Source organism: Eubalaena glacialis, chromosome 2, assembly GCF_028564815.1.
Source record: "Eubalaena glacialis isolate mEubGla1 chromosome 2, mEubGla1.1.hap2.+ XY, whole genome shotgun sequence".
NCBI classification, from domain to species: domain Eukaryota; kingdom Metazoa; phylum Chordata; class Mammalia; order Artiodactyla; family Balaenidae; genus Eubalaena; species Eubalaena glacialis.
Genome location: NC_083717.1, coordinates 171417346 through 171437715, shown reverse-complemented (window position 1 = coordinate 171437715; position 20370 = coordinate 171417346). Strand labels below are relative to the sequence as shown.

General features: G+C 38.4%; 1 protein-coding gene across 5 annotated transcripts in view; it reads right to left on the bottom strand.

Moving 5' to 3' along the window:
- Positions 1-20370, bottom strand: part of NRXN3 (neurexin 3) — a 1616108-nt gene that overhangs the window by 1028287 nt on the left and 567451 nt on the right. For all 5 annotated transcript variants that reach the window (XM_061182764.1, XM_061182765.1, XM_061182762.1 and 2 more), the window contains 2 exons: positions 11487-11690; positions 5508-5534 (listed from right to left, as the gene is read on the bottom strand). In XM_061182764.1, coding sequence (XP_061038747.1) covers positions 5508-5534; positions 11487-11690 — 231 coding nt within the window. The remainder of the gene's footprint in view (positions 1-5507; positions 5535-11486; positions 11691-20370) is intronic.

The window sequence follows — 20370 nt, the reverse complement described above, 5'->3', positions numbered from 1 at the left end:
TTATTGATACTATGAATAAACTTACATGTGAGGTATTTTATATGTCACAAGAAATATGAAACATTCCAAAGAGAAACAAAATTATGTGTTATCTTTTAAAATTCAGGTTTTGGTATAAGTTGAAGTACACCATAATCCTTCCATAAAGAAATACAAAGTCTCAGGTGTGATGTTGATAGTTGGATAAAGAATAATACATTATTGGATATAAGATTCTGCTTTGTGATTTTTTCCATCTTCACTAAAACTCTACTAAGAGAAGTGGTATGATCAGGCTGACAGCAATGGTGATCCAAATCTTGGAACGGATACCAGAGAGGTTCTACAGTTTCCTTCGCAGAGACTTAATAATGAAGAAGTCAGCCTTCCTGGTTGACCTGAGGTAAGTGTTTCTGAGTTAAAGGGATAAGCTAAACAAGTCAGCTCTGGGATTTCTAGATGAAGCAGGCCTAAAGATGATGTCACTTATTCTGGTACCACAGACAGGGAAGACAGAGAAAAGAGAAGAAAACCAGAAGTCTAGTGTAATAAATTTTAATGCCTAAATTAAGCAAGAACCACCCACACCCTGTTGACTTTGCCAAAACACTGGCATTGAGTCTGCTTGGAAACCCAAGGCAGAGAAGCAAAGGCGAAAAGCAAAAAACAGGTGCGAGGCAGAGCAAGTGCAAGAGAAGGAATATTTAGTAAATACTAGTAGCTTTCAGAGGTATGATTTGGAGATATGTAACATCCTTGTGATGTTATTTTCTTGCAGCTCTTATATTATTGTGCATCTCTATGATTCAAAGATAACAGAGTCTGTGGGAAGTGGACAAGATTATAAAAGCTGTTCTCAGACACAAATGACTACATTGTGGCACTTCATTGTTTTAAGGTCAGTATATTTTTGTATGTCAAAGAAGGAAAAAATTAATCTTATCACAGGTAAACTAGTAAGGCTTCAAGTTCAAAGTAACTGGGGGAGCTCTACATATACCTAAATAATCAGGCATATACACAAAACTCACGATTTCCTCACAACTTTCATGTGATATATGCCCTTCTTTCCAGAAAGATTGAGAAAACGGCCACACACAGAGGAATTAGCCTTTGAGAGAGAAAGATTGGAAGAAAGGGGGAAACTGATATTCATTAATTTGTGTTCACTATATTCATTCATACTATACTCATATTTAATCAATATGAGGTCACTGTATTCATTCATACAGCACACAGCTTAAAAGGGATGGGATGAAGGAGGGGCTAGGAAATCGTAGGGCAGAGTCACAGTCAGACAAGGTTAAAGACGACAAACCATTTTACAGACTTTCACTTGAGCAAACACCCACGAGATCAACAAGAAGTTCATACCTGTTTTCAGAACTGCATGCCTCTTAGGTACTGCCAGCCTCATGGAACTGGAACCACAGGAATGAGTGATTTCCTCCAGAAATTCCCAGAAAGCAGCCCTGTTTTCTTTAGCCGTGCTCCAGGTCACCCTGGAGTTCAATCCACCATGATGACTGCCAACTCTGTTGCTCTTTTGCAGTTTTAAAGTCAGTTCTAAATTGGAAATTTCCTTACTACTTATTTTGAAATATCCCTGGCAGATGAATCAAACACAGCATATCCCCGATTCAACCAAAGACTTTGATTGGCACAGTCTCTAATAAATGTTTGGTGATAACAGCCTGAGAAGAGTTTATGGTGTGGTATTCTTGCAGGATTTGGAAAGCAGGGGTTGTAAGATTTGGAATGAGTAATGATAAGTATATCATAGATATTATGGGGAAAGGCAAAGTACTGGAAAAGAGAAAAGTAAGAAAGGGAGAAAGGCAGAGAACCTGATTAGAAAATTGCTTCTGCTTCTTGGAAACCCTTGTCACGGAGCTGCATCAGTTACTGACAGAAGGGCCAGCCAAGAAAGCCAAAAGGAAAAGGCTTTTGTCTTGTGATCACTGCCCTCTATCATGTCCAGTTGTTTTCTCCTCACACTGGAAGATGGTCCTTCTTCATGTTCTTCTTGCCATTAAAAAGACAGTCACACAAACCCTTGGAAATAGCCATTTCCCTGAACGAACAATATTTTGAGGCAGATGAACAGGAAAAAAAAAACAGATGATGTCATTCAGTATGTTACTTGACTGACTTTTCACAGGACAGGCATTCTAAAAAAGAATTAACTGGAAAAATTCATGAACTTATATCCAAACTTAAAGTTTAATTCACTATGTCCCTTCAAGAGAAAAAAGTTTTGTGTTGCAACTTGAGCAATTACACCCTATGACAGCTACTGAAATGCCAGCTGGAGCTCAGGAGTAAGTGGAAAGTCCTTCCCTCTCACGCTCAGGCTGCAAATCAATCTTATTTCTTGTACTCTTCCAGTGAAAAACTGTGTAAGAGACAGGATCCACACAACTTGAGATTACAGAAACAACCTGAGATTCTATAACAGGTTGAACTATGAACTCTGATATGTATGTGAGAAGAGGGGTTTAGAAGTTCTAGTCACCTAATTAGTTTTATCTCCTAATTTAGTTGTATAGTCTTCTCAAACTTTTCTACCCAAGTGCCAATAATGGTGGGAATGGAACAGAGAAGATACACAATAAAAATGATAGGTCTTTGAATTCTTATGTTTTTTCTTAAAACATAAGAATAAGATTTATCTATTAAATAAGATTCATGTTTATTTGCATTCTTCTGCATCATATATCACTTTGCTTTCAATTCAAGTTTTTACTCCAAATCAACAATTAACTTCAAGAAAATGTATCACATACACTTTGTGACTCTACATTACCCTGGGTACACATCTATACACCTCAGCATTAAAGGACTTAGATTAGTTTGAAGAGCTTGTGTTTTGTTTTGTTTTGTTTCTATTCAACCCCTGTGCAACTAGTGGGCACTATGTATTGTTTCTCTGATGCTTTCACCAAAACTAACTTCCTTAGTATGTTAAAGATTTATCATGAGAATTCAAAATTGATTTTTCAAAATCCAATCTTGGCTTTTTACCTAAATATTGATTTAAACCAGTTATATTCTTTCTATTCTGTGATCAAAGTCGGGAACGCATCTTTGCTGTGTGCATTTCCTCTCGATGCTGCTTTTGATGGCTCTGAATAGAACATCTTTTATCAGGTTTAGAAAATCTGCTGGCATCTGTGTCCTGGAGAAGAATCACTGTATTCCCAGGAGAAAGAATTTGAGAACTTGTCTTATGATGACTCTCCATGGCTGATCAGATGGAATATATGGAATTAAATGTAAGATAAAGTATGGATAGAACACAAAAAGCAGGCCCTGATACCCTGATCAAATAACTCCCTCAGTTCTCTGTTCTGCAAATAAGTCTCTGAAGCCAGAAGGTGCCAGATTCAACTTTGGAAGGCGTTTTCCACCTTCATGCTCAGCTTTCATCTTATTTCCTTCTGGAAACTAATGCAAAAGGGAAAGAAAAAGTTTTCTATAGATATGCTGTATTTTTTTAAGAAGCCAGACACAGATGACTACATGTTATATGATTCCATTTATACAAAATGCCCAGAAAAGGCAGGTTTATAGAGACAAAAGCAGACCAACAGCTGTCTAGGACTATGGGGAGGAGCAGGGATTAACTGCAAAAGGACACAAGAGAAATTTGGGGAGTGTTGGAAATGTTCTAAAATGTGAATATGGTGATATTTGGACAACCCTAGAAATTTAATAAAAATCACTAAACTGTAGGCTTACAATGGATGAACTCTGTGGTATGGAAATTATGTATCAATAAAGCTGCTTAAAGAAAGAGAAAATGCCAGTCTTTGGAGAAAAAGGATGTTTCAATTAGACTTGTAATGATCTAAATATCATGAGAAATTTCTGGCTAATTAGAAATATTTAAACACAGCAATATAGGACATAGCTTAAATTAACTGAAAGTGATGCCAAGACAAGCAGAAAGCACTGTACTTTAGGAAGTAGTTGTTTATATCAATTTTTTACATTTCTTTTTGTTGTTGTTGTTCATTTATATGGAACATTTGCCACCCAGAAGTGGATTTGGGCTTTATTAGTTTGTCATCCTGATAATATATCTCCCAAGAAAGGTTAAACCAGCTAACACCTTTAAAATTTTTAGAAGGATGGGATAAACAAGTAAATGAAAGGTAAGAGGCTATCTCCTTTTCTGAGTTTGTTCCTACAGAAAGACCCTAGCAAGGAAAGAAGCAAAAAATCAGGAGATAATACTGAGAATCATGTGTGTTTCAGGAGATAATACTGAGAATCATGTGTGTTAGATGCTCAATCAATCCAATTTTGTCTTCCTGGTCCACAGGAAGACTGTATTTCCCAGTTTCCTCTGAGTTTAAGATGGAACCATGTCTGACAAAATATAAGCAGAAGTGATGTATGGCGTTTTTAGGCAAGGCAATAAAACATATTGCATAACTATCCAAGCTCACTCTCTCTCTTCCCTATGGATAGAACTGGAAGTGAAAAACTCCAAGGTTGTTGAACCCAACTCATGGAAGAATCTTAGATGCCTGAATTACTTCTTTGAAGAGAGCTGACCAGGAGAGCTGCTCAACTGGCATTGGACTTTGCCCGAACAAGAAAGAAACCTTTTTTGTTGATCCATTGAAATGCTGGGATTGTCTGTTGTAGCTTATCACCCTAACCAATTACCCTAGTTGCTTAATTGTTATTTAATTGCCTTAACTAATATAACACACTATAGAGCTCAAAGTATATTTCTTCCTTTTATCACCTAGTTCTATTCTTTCCCTCATGCCCATCTTTCCTCTTTTTCCTCCTATTCCCCTACTTCATGACTCCGGTTAATGTGCACTTCTGAGACAGAGGAAGAAATGCGTGAGTAGTATTCAGCCTGTTCCTCATTAAGACCCTTCTTCAAGAGGTGGAATATTTGAATGGAATAAGGTAAAAATAATAGTCTGCCATTCTTTATTCAGAAGAGCTAGAATGTATCTCAAGTCTTTGGTTAAAATGTTGCATTATTACCAAGAGCAATGCTTTGCCCACCCTCCTTAGGGGGGAAAAAAAAAAAACCCTTCAGCGATAAATGCCAAGAAAGAAACGTCAGAGTTGGCAGCCACCTTGTGGGTCATGAACTTTGTTTTCATTTTCTGAAGCTTTTGGTAGTGGAGAAGTGCATTCTGGTTGCTCTAATGCTTTTGGTCCACCCCTGCGAGTTATTTTCCCAAAACAACAAATTACCATTTCAATTCATTTTCAAACTATGTCATTATCCAGGTACCCTTTCCTCCTTTTCTGCATATAGAACAAATGCAAGGAAAGAAGAGAGGACCTGCCGCAATTCCGAAACCACACCCTGGGCCACACTCAGCCCAAACCATCACCCCAGCCCTTCAGCTTGTCAACCCCAGTTCCCCCCAACTCCACTGTCAAAAAATAAAACAATTCAAATAAAAAACAGCTCATAAAACAGTAAACAAAATAAAGTCAGTTTTCTTTTTTTTTTTAAAGAACAAAATGAAACTTGAGGGAAAACTTACTGGAGTTACAGTTTATCCTGATACAGTCTAGATGGGGAAAAATAAATGAAAGATGAAATTGCATCCTTCAAGGTAACAGCTGCAGACATCCAAAAACAATCAGTCCACCCTTCCGGGGACAGACACACGCAAGAAATGTGGCCATTTTATATATATATATACAGTATGCACAAGTTTAAGGGTGGGTGTATATGTACAGTATATTGTTTAGTAAAGTTGGATACATATATATATACACACACACACATATATATATACACGTATGTATAGAGATATATACTGGTATACATATATATCCACAATAGACACCGAGTAGGCTTCTTTTTTTCTTTCAAAAATCCTATTCACTTAGATAAAGTATTTCAAAACTGGACTTTGAAATATTAATTTTGTTAAACTTGGAAAATACTGCAAAAATTTCCCCACCAAATGCAGGTTTTAGTTTGTTTCCCTCTACAATTGGTTTTTCTTAAAATTTACCTTTAAAAGTAGCATCAAGACAATTTTTGTTTTAGTATTTCAAAGATATATCACCAGTCTGACATATTGTATCATTTTTAAAAATCTGTCCATGAAGTTTCTCAGTGCAGTATTTAACCCTTTCTCTTTTTCTAAAACCAAACTCCCTCCACCCTCTCTCCTCAGGTCAGGCCCCAAATGCTATAGAAATTTATGTAGGCAGATTTGCCGTTATCCTCAGAGGTAAGGAAAGGGTTAACACCACCTGGTCATTTTCTGTCATAAAATGGCCACTTGCAAACAGCTAACCGCACAAACACCCATCCCAGATTTTAGAGAGGTGGGCTCGGGTGCTGGGTAAAAGGAGTTGTATGATGTTATCATAATGGATTGGGGTCTCTGCTGTGGTTTCAAAGGCCCCCAGACCAACCCGCTCATGAAGCCCATCTCCGTCTTCCTGCCTGAATGCTCAGACTGAATCAAGCGCCCACAGCATTTGAGGAGAAGGCGAGACAGGCACATGGGGAGGAGGTCTTGGGCACCTTTGACATCCTACCTATTTCACTCTGTGATCCTGCATCTTGAAGAAAGAAAATTCTTTTTTTTTTAATGGGAAAGAGAGGGAATAAAGGGTGCCTAATTTTCTTATGCTGGTCACCAGACAAGGTATTTTGTGCCAGAGATCAGAGTATCTATCCTTTTATTAATATCTGTTTGGAGTCAGGGACACACAGTATAAAAGGTCTAGAGCAGAGTCAATGGGTGTTAGTAGGGGTTGGGCAGAATGGTCAGAGAAATGTCTCAGGTTAACTGTTACCAGGCTGCCCAGTTGAACCTAAGTTTGGTTTTCAATGGTGGGAATTCCTGTAAGAATTTGTTTAAAGCCAGACATTAAAAGGTAGAAGTAAAACGATAAAGAAAAGGAGAAAATTACAGCAAAAAATACAGTTAGAAACTGTGCTCTTCTTCTAGCTAAGGTTAACCTAATAGTTTTGGAGAACTTGTGGAAGATAATGCCACGATTTGAATTTCCTGAAGTAAACCATTTAAAGCAAGCGAGAAAGAAACCAGTGGCAAATGGCAGGGCAGAATAAAACTACGTGAATCCAGATAGGAGCAATTTATAACACCCAAGCATTCTGAGGAAGGGGGCAGGAAACTTATTTGTTCCCCAGAAGAACATCTCTTGAGAAAAATCTGGGTTTGGTTTCGTGCGGTTAGGTTTGTCATGTGTCGTCAACCGCAACAGAAAAGTGGGAGCAAACAGCCCTGGAGCAACTGGTACGATCACCGGACAGAGGAGGTCATGCCCCTGGTGAGGACTGGGGAAGGGGAGGGCAGGGAGGGAGGAAGAAGTGGGGCCTCAGCTGCCGGTTCGCCTACCATCACCCAAGGCTGGAGAAATGCCCCTCACTGATGGATTCAAGAAAGAGGGGAAGCAAAAGTATGGGCGTGCTTCAGAGAGGGAAAGGGAAAGAGTGAGCCTAAAGCAACAAACCCAAGAACTTTAAACAAGAAGTGGTTTTCTGCTTTGGTTTCTGTGCTGCTGAGGATTTATTCTTAGTCAAGGACCTGGTCTAGGCAGAGGTATTGGGTTGGGCTTGTCCTTCAGGGTTCACTCAAGTGGTTCCATGAACTGAATTGTGTCTTTAAACCAACGTGAGGACTTGGAGCTTTCAAGATAGCAGACAACTGGGTATGTTAAGTCAAGAAGTGAAAAATTATTTTGCTACTTTACTTGAAGAATAAGTTTGAGGAGAAAAATCTACCCCAGTTCCTTGTTCACAGGATGGTCTTGATAGTGATGATGTATTTTTTAATGAAAAATGAATCAGAAGAACTGACCTGGGAAGGCAGTTTCCTTTAGATCTCCAGTAGCAGCCGAAGTTCTCTCTCTGCCTGAGCCTTGGCATGGTATTTGAGGGATGTGGGTATGTGTGTGTGCGCTGTTCATTCTGTTTCAGTTTTTTCATTTAATTTTAGTAAATAAGGAGAAATTATTATTTTCTATATTGATGAGCTTCAGGTTGAGCACGGAAGAGGTGAATGTTTCTAGGAGTCTTATGTCTTCAGTGATGCATACAGTAAACAGTAGTCTGCAAGTCCATGCTTCCAGAGAGAGAACATCTGGAGAATCTGAATGCAATTAACCAAGCTGCATGGCACTGCCTACAAGCCTCCACCACTGAAGAAGGGTTGCCTGCATTCTGCTGAGGATTCTTACAGGCCCATGAATGAGGCTGTACCAATACTGATTGACTTTTCTGCTGTATGGCTCAATTCAAACCAAGCACTAAGAAAAAGATGCCTGCCGTGCATGTTTAAAAGGTGACCATCATGAAAGCAGTTAGAAGTCATTAAGTCTGCCACATCACTGATCCACAGTATTGATCTGTGCAGGTAACGGATAACCCATGATGACTGAGTAGTTTAGAAACATGGGTAGTCCCACCTCTGTGACCTACTTTTTTGTTTCACATCTATCAAGCAATCATAAAAACACTATTGATTTATCTCAGAAAGTTACTGTGAGATTAAAATAAGGTTTTCAAAATATTTAAAAATACTATAATATTAAAAATTATTATTATATCTTTTAATACTAAGACATAAAAATATGATTGGTCAATGGCCAACCTCAAAGCTTTTAAAAACGTGCTATGTGTAGCTGGACATTGCTCATGGCTGCTATTGCCATGGCTGGCTATCTTGAGAAAGCAAGGCCCTTGGAAAAGCCTAGTCCCCTTGATATTTAAGAAACACGTTACATCAGAAGAATACAGACATTTATATCATGACCTTTTATGTGTGAACAATTTGAAATAAATTGGAATATCATTCGTGCCTGTGCTAGAAAAGAGACACAACTTAAATGGAGGGAGGGATCCTTTGAAATTAGTTTTGGGGATTGTGTACGTAAATGCAAACCCTGTTTGGAGATGTTTTCTACTATAATGAAAAAAAAGGGTAATATGAATTCATGACAAGGAGAAAAAAAAGCATTTATGAAGGGCTATATTCTGGGGAGGGGGGGAAGAGAACCTTCAAACAAAGCATGAGTATGAAGAGTTGTGTACACACATACAAGGAATTTAAGTTCAGTTTTCTGTGTTAGGTTTGAAAGAAAGTAAATTCAAACCAGTAGTTGTGGTGAACCCTACCCTTCAGGGAAACAAGAAGTGACCACTGTTTCTAGAGAAGAACAGTGCTCTTTTGCCTAAGATGCCTCAACTTAGGAGGAGCTACACTGATCACGTGCAGAAAGGAGCCAGGAGGCAAAAGCAGAGTCTTTCAAAAAAGCACACCTCCCAGGTTTTCGTGACAGTTTAAAATGCAAAAATAATGCTTCTAGGAATACACCTGGGATCTATGACTGTGTGTACGTGTGCGTGTGTGAGAGGGAGAGAGAGAGAGAACCTGTTCATCTCTTTCTTCATCCCCTTTTATCTCCCTCCACCTCCATTTTTCCTTCTAAGATGTGAGACCTGTCATAGTTGGCCTTCTAATCTTACAAAACAACATCTAAAAAGGAAAAAAAAAAAAAGTCGTCTGTTTAAAGGCAATGTGTATTTCCCCAGGACCCCGCGGGGCTGAATATTCCTTATATCTCTGGCTCTCTCTTACCTTGAAATAGACAGTTAAAAACTGACCCTATCTTCTTTTCTGTGAGCTAGTTAGGAGGTCACATTTGTTTTTGTTTTAGTTGTGGGAGGGGTTATTTTTTATTTTTATTTCTTCTGTTGTTTTTCAGAGAACCTGACAGTAGGCTACTGGTGGTCGGTTTCAGGTATGCACTCTGGTTGCTTGGTTTCAGGTGGGGAGGATGGTGTAGGGAGGGGAAGGTGAGGGGGACAGGAGAATGCCAGTCCCTGCAGGCTGCTCAGTACACTCTGTTCTCAAGGCTGTTTGCTATGCGGGCCGCAGGCTTTGGGCCTTTGAAGGGTTGAATACCATCTTTTGATTTACCATGGCTGATGGTGGGGAGGATTGGAAACTCAAGAACACCCACAAAGATCTAGCAAAAGAGAAAAACAAAATCCAAAATAACCAAACACACACATACACAAACCAAAGAAAAACCAAGAGACACACTGACAACAGAAATCAAATGTGCTTGGAAAAGAAAAAGGGCATAGTGTTGTAAAAGCTGCAACTTGGGAAAAAAAAAAGAAGAGAGACACAACTAAACAAGCCACTGCTCAAAACAGTCTTCTGTGTCCTAGAGATTTTTAGGATTGTCATATAGGCATTTTTCAAGAGTGACCAGTTGACCTGACAGCAGATAAGACTGGTATTGATTTCCCACCTTCCCACCAGGCCATCTAGGGTTGTGTATCGTCCTGCATCTGATACATTTGTCCATCATGTCTTCTCCATGCCATGCCTCTGACAAGCCATTCCACTGACATCTTCATGAAGGAGTTGTGTATCTAAACATATTCTACATAGCCAAACAAATCAGAGGCTTAGAAAGTTTGAGCTCAGCTGTATCACTAATCCTGTCAACACAGGGCACTGACTTTCTACTGAGTAGAATCAGCAGAAATAGAGATTGCTTTTTTTCCTTCCAAAAACCAAGAGGTCCTCACTCTCCATAGAAGATTGATTAGAATCCAGTCAAGAAGGTCAGCAGCCTGAGAGGATGTGAGGCCATAAAAGAGGAATTTCCAAAGTATCATTATAGGTAATTACAGTAGAAGAACAGGTCCTCTCTCAATAAAGCTACAAATTTGAAACTGTCATAATTTTTCAACACTAAGGAAAAATGGATATGTATTACATAAGAACAGAGTAACTGGTAACAGTGTGACTTAATAATTTTTATAAAAAGGGCTGCCGAGTGAGGGTAGGAATGTCAGGAAGGAAGAAGGGATACATATCAGGAGCCACACCATCCTTCCATGTGTCAGAGACTCTAAACTTATAGAATTTTTCCCTGCTGGGACAACAGAAATAATGTCACTTGTGCTCCCCACTAGGAGAAAGTAAATATAAGGAGATACTAGTGTCATCAAGGCCACCAGAATTTCCCATGTGAATAGTCCTTGTGGAGCTTCAAACAATGCATTTCTCATCCCACTCACATGGCTTCGTTCTTTCAAACACCACCCTCCCATTTTGCTTCCATCTCATGCCCTGTCCCTGTCCTCTGCTTTGACTGTTTTGAGTGGTGACCAAGGAGTTGGACTCAATGGGAATGTGACTGATCAAAAGATGGACCAAAGTAGCATGTTTTACACAAAGCTAAACGATTCCAAAAAACCAAGAAAGGAAACTTAGGAAACAAATCTTCTAGTAAAGAAACCACCACTGTCAGAAACCAGAAACTGACATCAAAACCTCATGCAGAAACAAGGAGAAGGTGTTTGTTGCTGTTGGGATTTATCCTTGGCCTATTAAACAAGAGGTGAGCAGCTAAATTTCAAGAAACAAACAAAGAATTCAGTCAAACCAATGAAAATCAGAAAAGAAAGGGAAGACAAGCCCAAACAGAGTGGCAGAGGGTACTTCATACGATACCTAAGTTAACCATGAGCTTGACGCGCCCCCCATCCAGCTCCAAACGCAGGGTGTCAGCAGAGTCCCTGGAGGTAGTAGCCACCAGCAGCCCATAAGCTCGCTGGGACATGAAGCGGAAGGACACGTCCTCTGCCTCGGTGTGCATGACCATGGGCATGATGATCTTCATGTACATGCTGCCGTCGTAGCTCAGGATGGACGCCTCTGCAGAGAAGAAAGGAGGGGATCGTCAGGATGAAGGATGCCAGAGTCTGCCTTTGCTTCCAGGGTAAGCAGAGTAGAAGGAGAGGGCACCAAATTAGTAGACAGGTGGCTTGTGCTTGCTAGACCTCCATTGCCACTTTTAAGCTGTATGCAGACCCCTTAAACTCTGAGGTTCTATTTCCTCATTCGTAAAAGGCATCTGATGGCACTGGTCCCTGCCCTACCATGCTCACTGACTTGTCAATGGTACCACATGAAATAATGGATGTGAAGGCATTTTGCAAAAGTGAAAATGCCCTCACAAATGGTAGTAATTCTGTATGCTGTAGACACGACAAAGCAAAACAAGACACTAAACAAAACTTGAGTCCTGTAAGTATTTCATGAAGAACAGGAGGGAAGCAGCAGTTTATCACCACCACAGCAAACAAATACATACTTGCCAGAGTGCTGCTAGAAAAAGAAAAGAACAGCAGTATAGCCAGGCCCCGTAACATCTCTAGTGGCCAGGCCTTGTAGAAGTTCGCTTGGCCCGTTCAAAGAAGACTGATGGAGCCAGGGCCAGAACAAAAACTACAAAAGCTAAGGACACCTTTGGGAACCAGACATTTCACTTTTATTCAAATAGCATTTTTATAGGAAAGGAAGAAGCTCACTTTTATTTGAAACCTTCTCTAGTCCAAACACTTTGGTTATGAGCCCTCCACCCCCTCCAACATGTTACCTCATTTAATGCCACAACGTGGGTCTATCATTCCTACTTTCGAACAGAAAACCAAGGCTCTTGGGGGAGCATGTTATCATCCCTAAGTTACACAGTCTGGATTTTAACCCAGTATATCCAATACCAAGTCCAGGGCCTGTAATGTAGCACCATGTTGCTCAAAACATGAATTTGTTTAATCATTTATTTAGCAAATATTTTAGAGAACACAGGAAGAGAATATCACTCACATTCCTATGAAGCCAACTGCCACTGAACTCAGCAACTGGCACTGAGAAGGTCCTTACTAAATATTTGCTACATTCCTATATGCACTATGGAGGGTACAAAGGTGAAGCAGACAACATCCCCTGTCCTGAAGGGAGACTAAGCACACACAAATAACTGTACTAGAATATAAACATGGCTAAATGACCCAGCAAAGATATACTGATAAAGCCAGGAGCATTCAGAAGAGAGAGGCTATACCATGCAGGTGAGTAGAATTGATGTGGTAAAGTCTGAAGCTGGTCTTGATAGATGGGTGGGGTTTTCAATGAAAGAAGTGATGGCATCAGATTTCACAGGTAGATAAAACAGTATCTCTATACACAAAAAGGAAAGAAGAGGGGTATGCTCAGATAATAGCAAACTTCAATTTAACAGAAGTGTCAAGCATATTTTAAGAATAGTTATACAAAGGTGCTTTGAGATTAGAATAAAATCAATGGACTTTGGTAGATACTGGGAAGTAAATGAATAGTTTTAGATTATGAGGTACCACAATATGCTCATTTGTGACTATATACCAGGCACTCTTCTAGGTGTTGAGGACATGACGGTGAACAAAAGAAACAAACATCTTCTGTCCTCGTGTATAAAAGGCATAGGAACACGGAGAGACCAGGCAGACCACATGGAACGTTCTCAAAATAGTACATCATCATCATACACCCAACCTTATTTACACAACACACAAAAGGTCCATGAAAAAAATATAAATACACCTGTCATTCCTGGGAATCAACCTTCACCTGGGTAAAATCCATGACATGCTCATAGTTGTATATTATAATGTGCAAACTCTAAGAGGATCACAAATAAAGGTGTGACAGTTACAGATACCATCAAAATGAAAAACATATTTTGAAGATCTGTTCTTAGACAAGAAGCATTATCTAAATGTAACACATGCTCAAGATGTAAAAGAAAAGTTTATCTCCTGAAGGAGCAGAATCAAAAGATCAATAACAATAGCTAAAATTTACTGAGCACTTACTACTTGCCTGGTGCTTTCTAGGATTTTACATGCATTAAGATGGCACTTAATCCTCACAAGTACATCGTGAAGAAGACAATATTATTATATTTTATAGATACCAGGTCACACATCCAACAAATGGCAGAGCTGGAAGTTAAATGTAGGCAGTCCGATTCTCATGGCTGTAATACATAATGATTCTGCCGAATTGTGAGAGAGTAATACCAGGAGCACACCCATGTTTCTTAGCACACAAAGTACATCTATAATGCTTCATGGCAGATTGTGGTATTCTTGTGTGTGTGTGTGCATGCATGCACATGCATGCACACGTGTGCATATATATACATACATGTCATTATTTAAAGTTGTATTTTATGAACATATAGAATTATACAGAGATGATATGTATTTCTAAATAATATATTGTTATATATTACTAGGCACGATGCTGTGTGTTTGCGTAATTATGAACACCATTAATTATTACTATGTACCTTCTACTATAGACACCCACACAAAAATACACTCCTTTTTAAAAGATGTTAGGGTATTCAGTGAGCCATGAGATGGTTGTTTTGATGCATTCAACTTAAATAATTCCAAAACTAATGGCCACTTTTATCTCTCTGGATATGTATAGTGACAGAATATATTCATAAATGAATGTATCTTTATGTCAATATTGGTAGTGTCAGAGAACAAATATCAGGGGGGTATGTAGTTAAACACCTAATGGTACAAAATAAAGTATGTATCTCAATGTATACCTTTGTGTGTATCTTGGTGAGTACGTTCTACTATTAACATAGTATTTTTAAGGGGAGGGTGATGAAGCAAAAAACTTAATACAGGAATCAGCTGAAACAAAATTTGTTTCAGAATTCATATTAATTTGCTTAAAAGATTTCAAACACAAGGGGTACCATGAATAGAATACTATTCAATGGAAAATAAGTCTAAATAAGGAAAGTTATTTGACATAAAAACTATCAGATTATTGAGTGTTGAAAGACCACCCACATCATGAAATGCTGACATAATAGTACTTACACAGTTCTCCTTTTTTAAATTAATTAATTAATTTATTTATTTATTTATTGGCTGCGTTGGGTTTTCGTTGCTGCGTGCGGGCTTTCTCTAGTTGAGGCGAGCAGGGGGCTACTCTTCGTTGTGGCGCGCGGGCTTCTCATTGCCGTGGCTTCTCTTATTGTGAAGCACGGGCTCTAGGTGCACGGGCTTCAGTAGTTGTGGCACACGGGCTCAGTAGTTGTGGCTTGCGGGCTCTAGAGTGCAGGCTCAGTAGTTGTGGCGCATGAGTTTAGCTGCTCCACAGCATGTGGGATCTTCCCGGACCAGGGCTCGAACCTGTGTCCCCTGCATTGGCAGGCAGGTTCTTAACCACTGTGCCACCAGGGAAGTCCCCAGTTGTCCTATTTTGTTCCTCTTTCCCTCCTTTACTACTTCTTTTTGTCTTAAGTGAATATTTCCTAGCATATTATTTTAATTCCTTTGATGGTTCTTAACTAAATAACCAAGTAACTAAGAGCCACTTTCTTAGTGGTTGGTCTAGGGCTTACAACATACATCTTAATTTATCAGAATCTACTTCATATTTATACTAACTTAATTCCAGTAAGATACAGAAACTTTACTCTTACATAGCTTTCTTCTGGTCCTCCTTTTTGTGTTATTATTGTTATTCATATAATGTCTATATATGTTTCAAACTCAAAAATACAGTGTTATAATTATTGCTTTATAAAAACTTCTTTTTATGAAGTGAAGAAAGGAGAGCTCAGATATATTTAGAGTTTTTTTTAAAAAAGCTTATTATTTACCATGTCTGTCTCTCTTCATTTCTTTTTGTGGATTAGCGGTACCATCTGGTGTCATTCCCTTTCTTCAATGTAGCTTCATTCATTTTTTATTATCAAATATATTACAATTGTATATGTTATAGGCCCAACCATACAATTTTATAGATTGTTTTATGCAATTGCTTTTTAAATCAGTTAAAAGAAGAAAGAAAAAGAAATGTGTGATTATACTCTTTTATCATTACCTACATAATTACCTTTATTGGAGCTCTTTGTTTTTTCATGTTGATTCAAATTACTGTCTGCTCTCACTTCCTGAACTTCTTTTAGTAGTTCTTATAAGGCAGGTATACTAGCAATGAATTCTGTTTTTTTGTTTACCTGGATACATCTTTGTTTCACTTTCACTTTTGAAGATGCTTTTGTTGGCTATAGGAATCTTAGTTGATGTTATATTTTTTTCAGCACTTTCAATGTCAACTCACTGCCTCTGGCCTACATTGTTTCTGAAGAGACATCAGCTGTTAATCTTATTGTGGGCCTTTGTATATGATGAGCCACTTTTCTCTTGCTGCTTTCAAGATTTTCTCTTTGACTTTCAACATTTCTATTATAATGAGTCTGAATGTGAATGAATTCCTTTGTACTGATCCTACTTAGAGCTCACTGATGTGTAAATTAGTGTTTTTCCTCAAATTTAGGAAATCTTCAATCATTAATTCTTTAAATATTTTTTCTGTCCTATTCTCTCTCTCCTTTTTTTCCAGGACTGCCATCATACACATGTTGGTACACTTAATGATGTCCCATATTTCTCTGATGCTTTGTTTATCTTCATTCATTTTTCTTTCTTCTATTTAGACTGTATAATCTCTATCGATCTATCTTCAAGTTTGCAGATTCTTTCTTCTGCTAACTCACATTTACTGTTGAGCCCCTCTAGTGAATTTTTCATTTAGATTATTGTGCTTTCAAGCATTTTAGATAGATAGATAGATAGATAGACAGAGAGACAGACAGGGATAGATAGGTAGATAGGTAGATAGATAAATAATCCCCAAATGATAGAAATTTTGGAATTGAAAAGTTGAAAAATAGATATATAAATATATATAATTTTAATCTCTTTACTAACATTATCTATTTGATAAATCATTGTTATCTTATTTTGCTTTAATTCTTTAAGCACAGTTTCCCTTAATTCCCACAAATCCCTTTGAAAATATTTATAATAGCTTTGGTGTAGTTGTCTGCTAAGTGCAACATCTGGGCAGTTTCTATTGCCTGTATGTACTCCTACGTATGGGTCACACTTTCCTTTTTTGTGTATGTTTCACAATTTTCTGTTGAAAACTGGACATTTTAGATAACCGACTGCAGCACGTCTGGATACTGCTCTCCCCTCCCTGACCACCAGGGCTACTTCTTTCTGTTTGTTCATTCGTTTATTTGTTTAATGACTTGGCTGAACTAATTCTGTGACATATTTTCCCAGCAGTGTGAAGGCTCTGATGTCCTTGTTCAGATATTTTTCCATTTTTTATCTTTTAGCCTGTCTTCCTAGGTCAGTATAAGCCACTTATTGCTCAACTATTATACCTAAGCCCCCTTGGTCAGTTAATTTTTACTCATTATCTGGTGGATTTGTGTGACTTGGAGACTGCTTTCACAGTTCAGTAAGCTTAAGACTTTGCCTCATGTTCAGCCAGGGACTAGTACTTGGAAGTTGCCCCTCCTGTCACTCCTGAGTCGGTGCAGTCTTGGGAATATGCACAGTCCTCCAGCCCACCAAGAATAAGTGTGGTTTTAGCTTTAAGCCTGGTCTCCTAGGAGTATCCCCTGGCTAAAAGCAGCTTATCGTTCAGTCAGTTAAGAGGTTGTACTTAAGCCCCTTGAGCCAATAGGCTCTTCCTCTTACTGATGGATGTATGTGTAGCTTGGTAATACTTTCAAATCTTCCCCATCTCCTCCTCTAATTAGCTCTGAGTGAGTGTATCCCAGCAAATGTGTACAACCAACTAGACCTCCATGGCTTTCTCTACCCCTGATTCTCTTTGCTAAACTTCTGACATTAGCAAACTTCTGGTCTGCCATTTCACTCATTGCTACTGGTATCATAGATCTACCTGTCCCTTCAGAATTGATAGTGACCAAGATCACCATTATTTTCAAAAGTCCTTTACCCATGAACTTCTCTAATCCTTGTTCTAAACAGTCAGGCAGAGTTGTAGAGCTCTTCATCCTAATAACTTGCATCTACCCCAGAGCAGAACCTCTGTGCCACTACACAACCCAGCTGTGTGCAGAAACAGTGGCCCACTTCTCCCTGAGTGACATTCCCATTCTAAAAGTGGGCATGGGAGGAAGATGATAGGTCCTGGTCTTCTCAGCTTGCCCCTCCTGACACAAAACATGACTAAGCTGGGGCAGGGACAATTGGAGCCCCTATATTCTTGACATGCCAAACCTGGGATAGAGCTTCTGCTCTATGAATGGAGATTTAGTAGGAGAAGTGAGCCTTCTTCTTGGCTGTGCCTACCAGGAATATTGCTTTTGCAACATGGAACTGGGGAGAGTTGAGAGGCACCAGTAGCCTGACCATCTGAGGTGAAACTGTAGTCCTGGTGAAACTGTAGTCCTTGTGTAACTGGTTGAAGAAGGAGATCCTGTCTTCTTGGCCACAACCACCTGGAATGAAGCTTCCAGAGCAAGGAGCAGGGTTGGGGTAGGAGAAGGGAGCAGGTTGTGGTTTAAATACCATAGCTCTCACTTTTCTTAGTGAGATTTAGTAGATCTCTTAAATAAATGTTTCTCCATTTGTTGTATGTCCTTAGAACAATTTTCAGAGATTTTAAATGGTTGTGTGTGTTTTAATAATTTTCACCAGTTAAATGGTTGTTTCACTGGGGAGATCTGCTAAGTTCCTCGTCCAGCCATTCTAGAGTTCCCTATTTTGATTATTACAAATGTCTTATATATCTTTTCCCATAAAATTCCTGGACTCCAGATTCAGGTGAGGTTCCCTGGTTGGTAACACTTTGCATTTGTTGTTGCACATCACTCCTGAAGAAATTAAGCACACGTTTTGTTCACCTCAACTGGAAGAGTACTCTTGGAAGCTTGGGCTTGTTTTCCTCCAGACTTTGCCCCACGTGCCTTCTCCCTTTGCTGATTTTACTCTGTAACTTTTGCTGTAATAAACCATGAACATGAATATAATATCTCGAGTCCTGTGAGTCCTTCTAGAGAATTATTCAAACTGAGAGTGGTTCTGGGGACCTCTGATACCCACATACAGTTGTCCTCAGTGTACCGGGGGATTGGTTCCAGGACCCTTTGCGGACAACAAAATCTTTGGATGCTCAATCCCTTATGTAAAATGGCACAGTATTTGCATATAACCTACAAATATCCTCCCATATACTTAAAATCATCTCTAGATACTTATAATACCTCATACAATATAAATGCTATGTAAATAGTGTGAAATACAATGTAAATGCTCTGTAAATAGTTGCCAGTGTGGCAAATTCAAGTTTTGCTTTTTGGAAATTTCTGGAATTTTAAAAATATTTTTGATCTAAGGTTGGTTGAGTCCATGGCTGTGGAACCCAAGGACATTATCAACTGTATTCTTTGTTCTACATTCATAATGCGTATGATCATTATGTGTTTGTTGTATATTCAAATATGGTCACTATTCTCACTATGCCTTTTGCCACAGTTTCTCCATTTCTGAGTAATTTTATTTCATCTTTTAAGTGCTTGGATTTTATGGTAACACCTTTTTATTTTATTTTATTTTTTTTGTTTTTTTGTTTTAAACATACTCATCAGTTTATTTCTTTTTTTTTTTAACATCTTTATTGGAGTATAATTGCTTTACATTGTTGTGTTAGCTGCTGGTGTATAACAAAGTGAATCAGCTATACGTATACATATATCCCCATATCCCCTCCGTCTTGCGTCTCCCTCTCACTTTCCCTATCCCACTCCTCTAGGTGGTCACAAAGCGTATGGTAACAACTTTTTAAAAAGAACTCACTAGTATTATTATTACCAAAGTTTGTTCATGTTTGTGAAAGTCTATTTGTGCTCTTGATATTTGAATTGCATCGTGGTTGCATGTAATTCTTGAGTCACACTTCATTTCATGCAGAATTTTATAGACTTTGATTTATTGTTTTTGAGATTGTATAATGCCAACATTTCCTCTCATAGGTGGTAAATGATGTAAATTTTGTATAAATGCCTAAAGAATATTATTTTATTCCTTGAAGCCCAATGACATAATCAATACACATCTCAGTGTTGAATATACTATATCTGATTTTCTTAGAACCCATCATGCTATTTTGAACTTTATAGAGTCAGTTCTTTATATTAAGAACAAATTTCTGGTTTGATGCCTTTAGGTAATCTCTTTGTTAAAGTACTCAGTTTTTCTGTTTCTGAGGTCCAGTTATCTTGTCTGTCCTCCATATCTCTTAGTTTCTTTATTATGGATTTTGGTTCTTTGACTTTTCATCAGCATTCATTGTGAAGCATTTTCCTTCTATCAATACATCAATATTTAGCCATGTATTCTCTGCCCCCCTGTTGTTACTAATTATTTCAAATAAATTATGTGATCATATTTTGGCTCTCAGATATTCCATATACAGTCTCTCTTTTCCATTCACTCATTTAATTTGTTTTTACTTTTTCTTTGAATTCTTGTACCATTAATTAAATTCTCTTAAAATATTCTATAGTGCAAATGAGCTACAGACTATATAGCTCATGGGAAATTTTTCTGTCCTTTGGTTTGTTTTCTTCTAGATCAAATTCCTTCAGTTTTCTAAGCTATACCTATGTTTTTTTAAATTTTATTTGCCTGATGTTTTCTATTTGCAC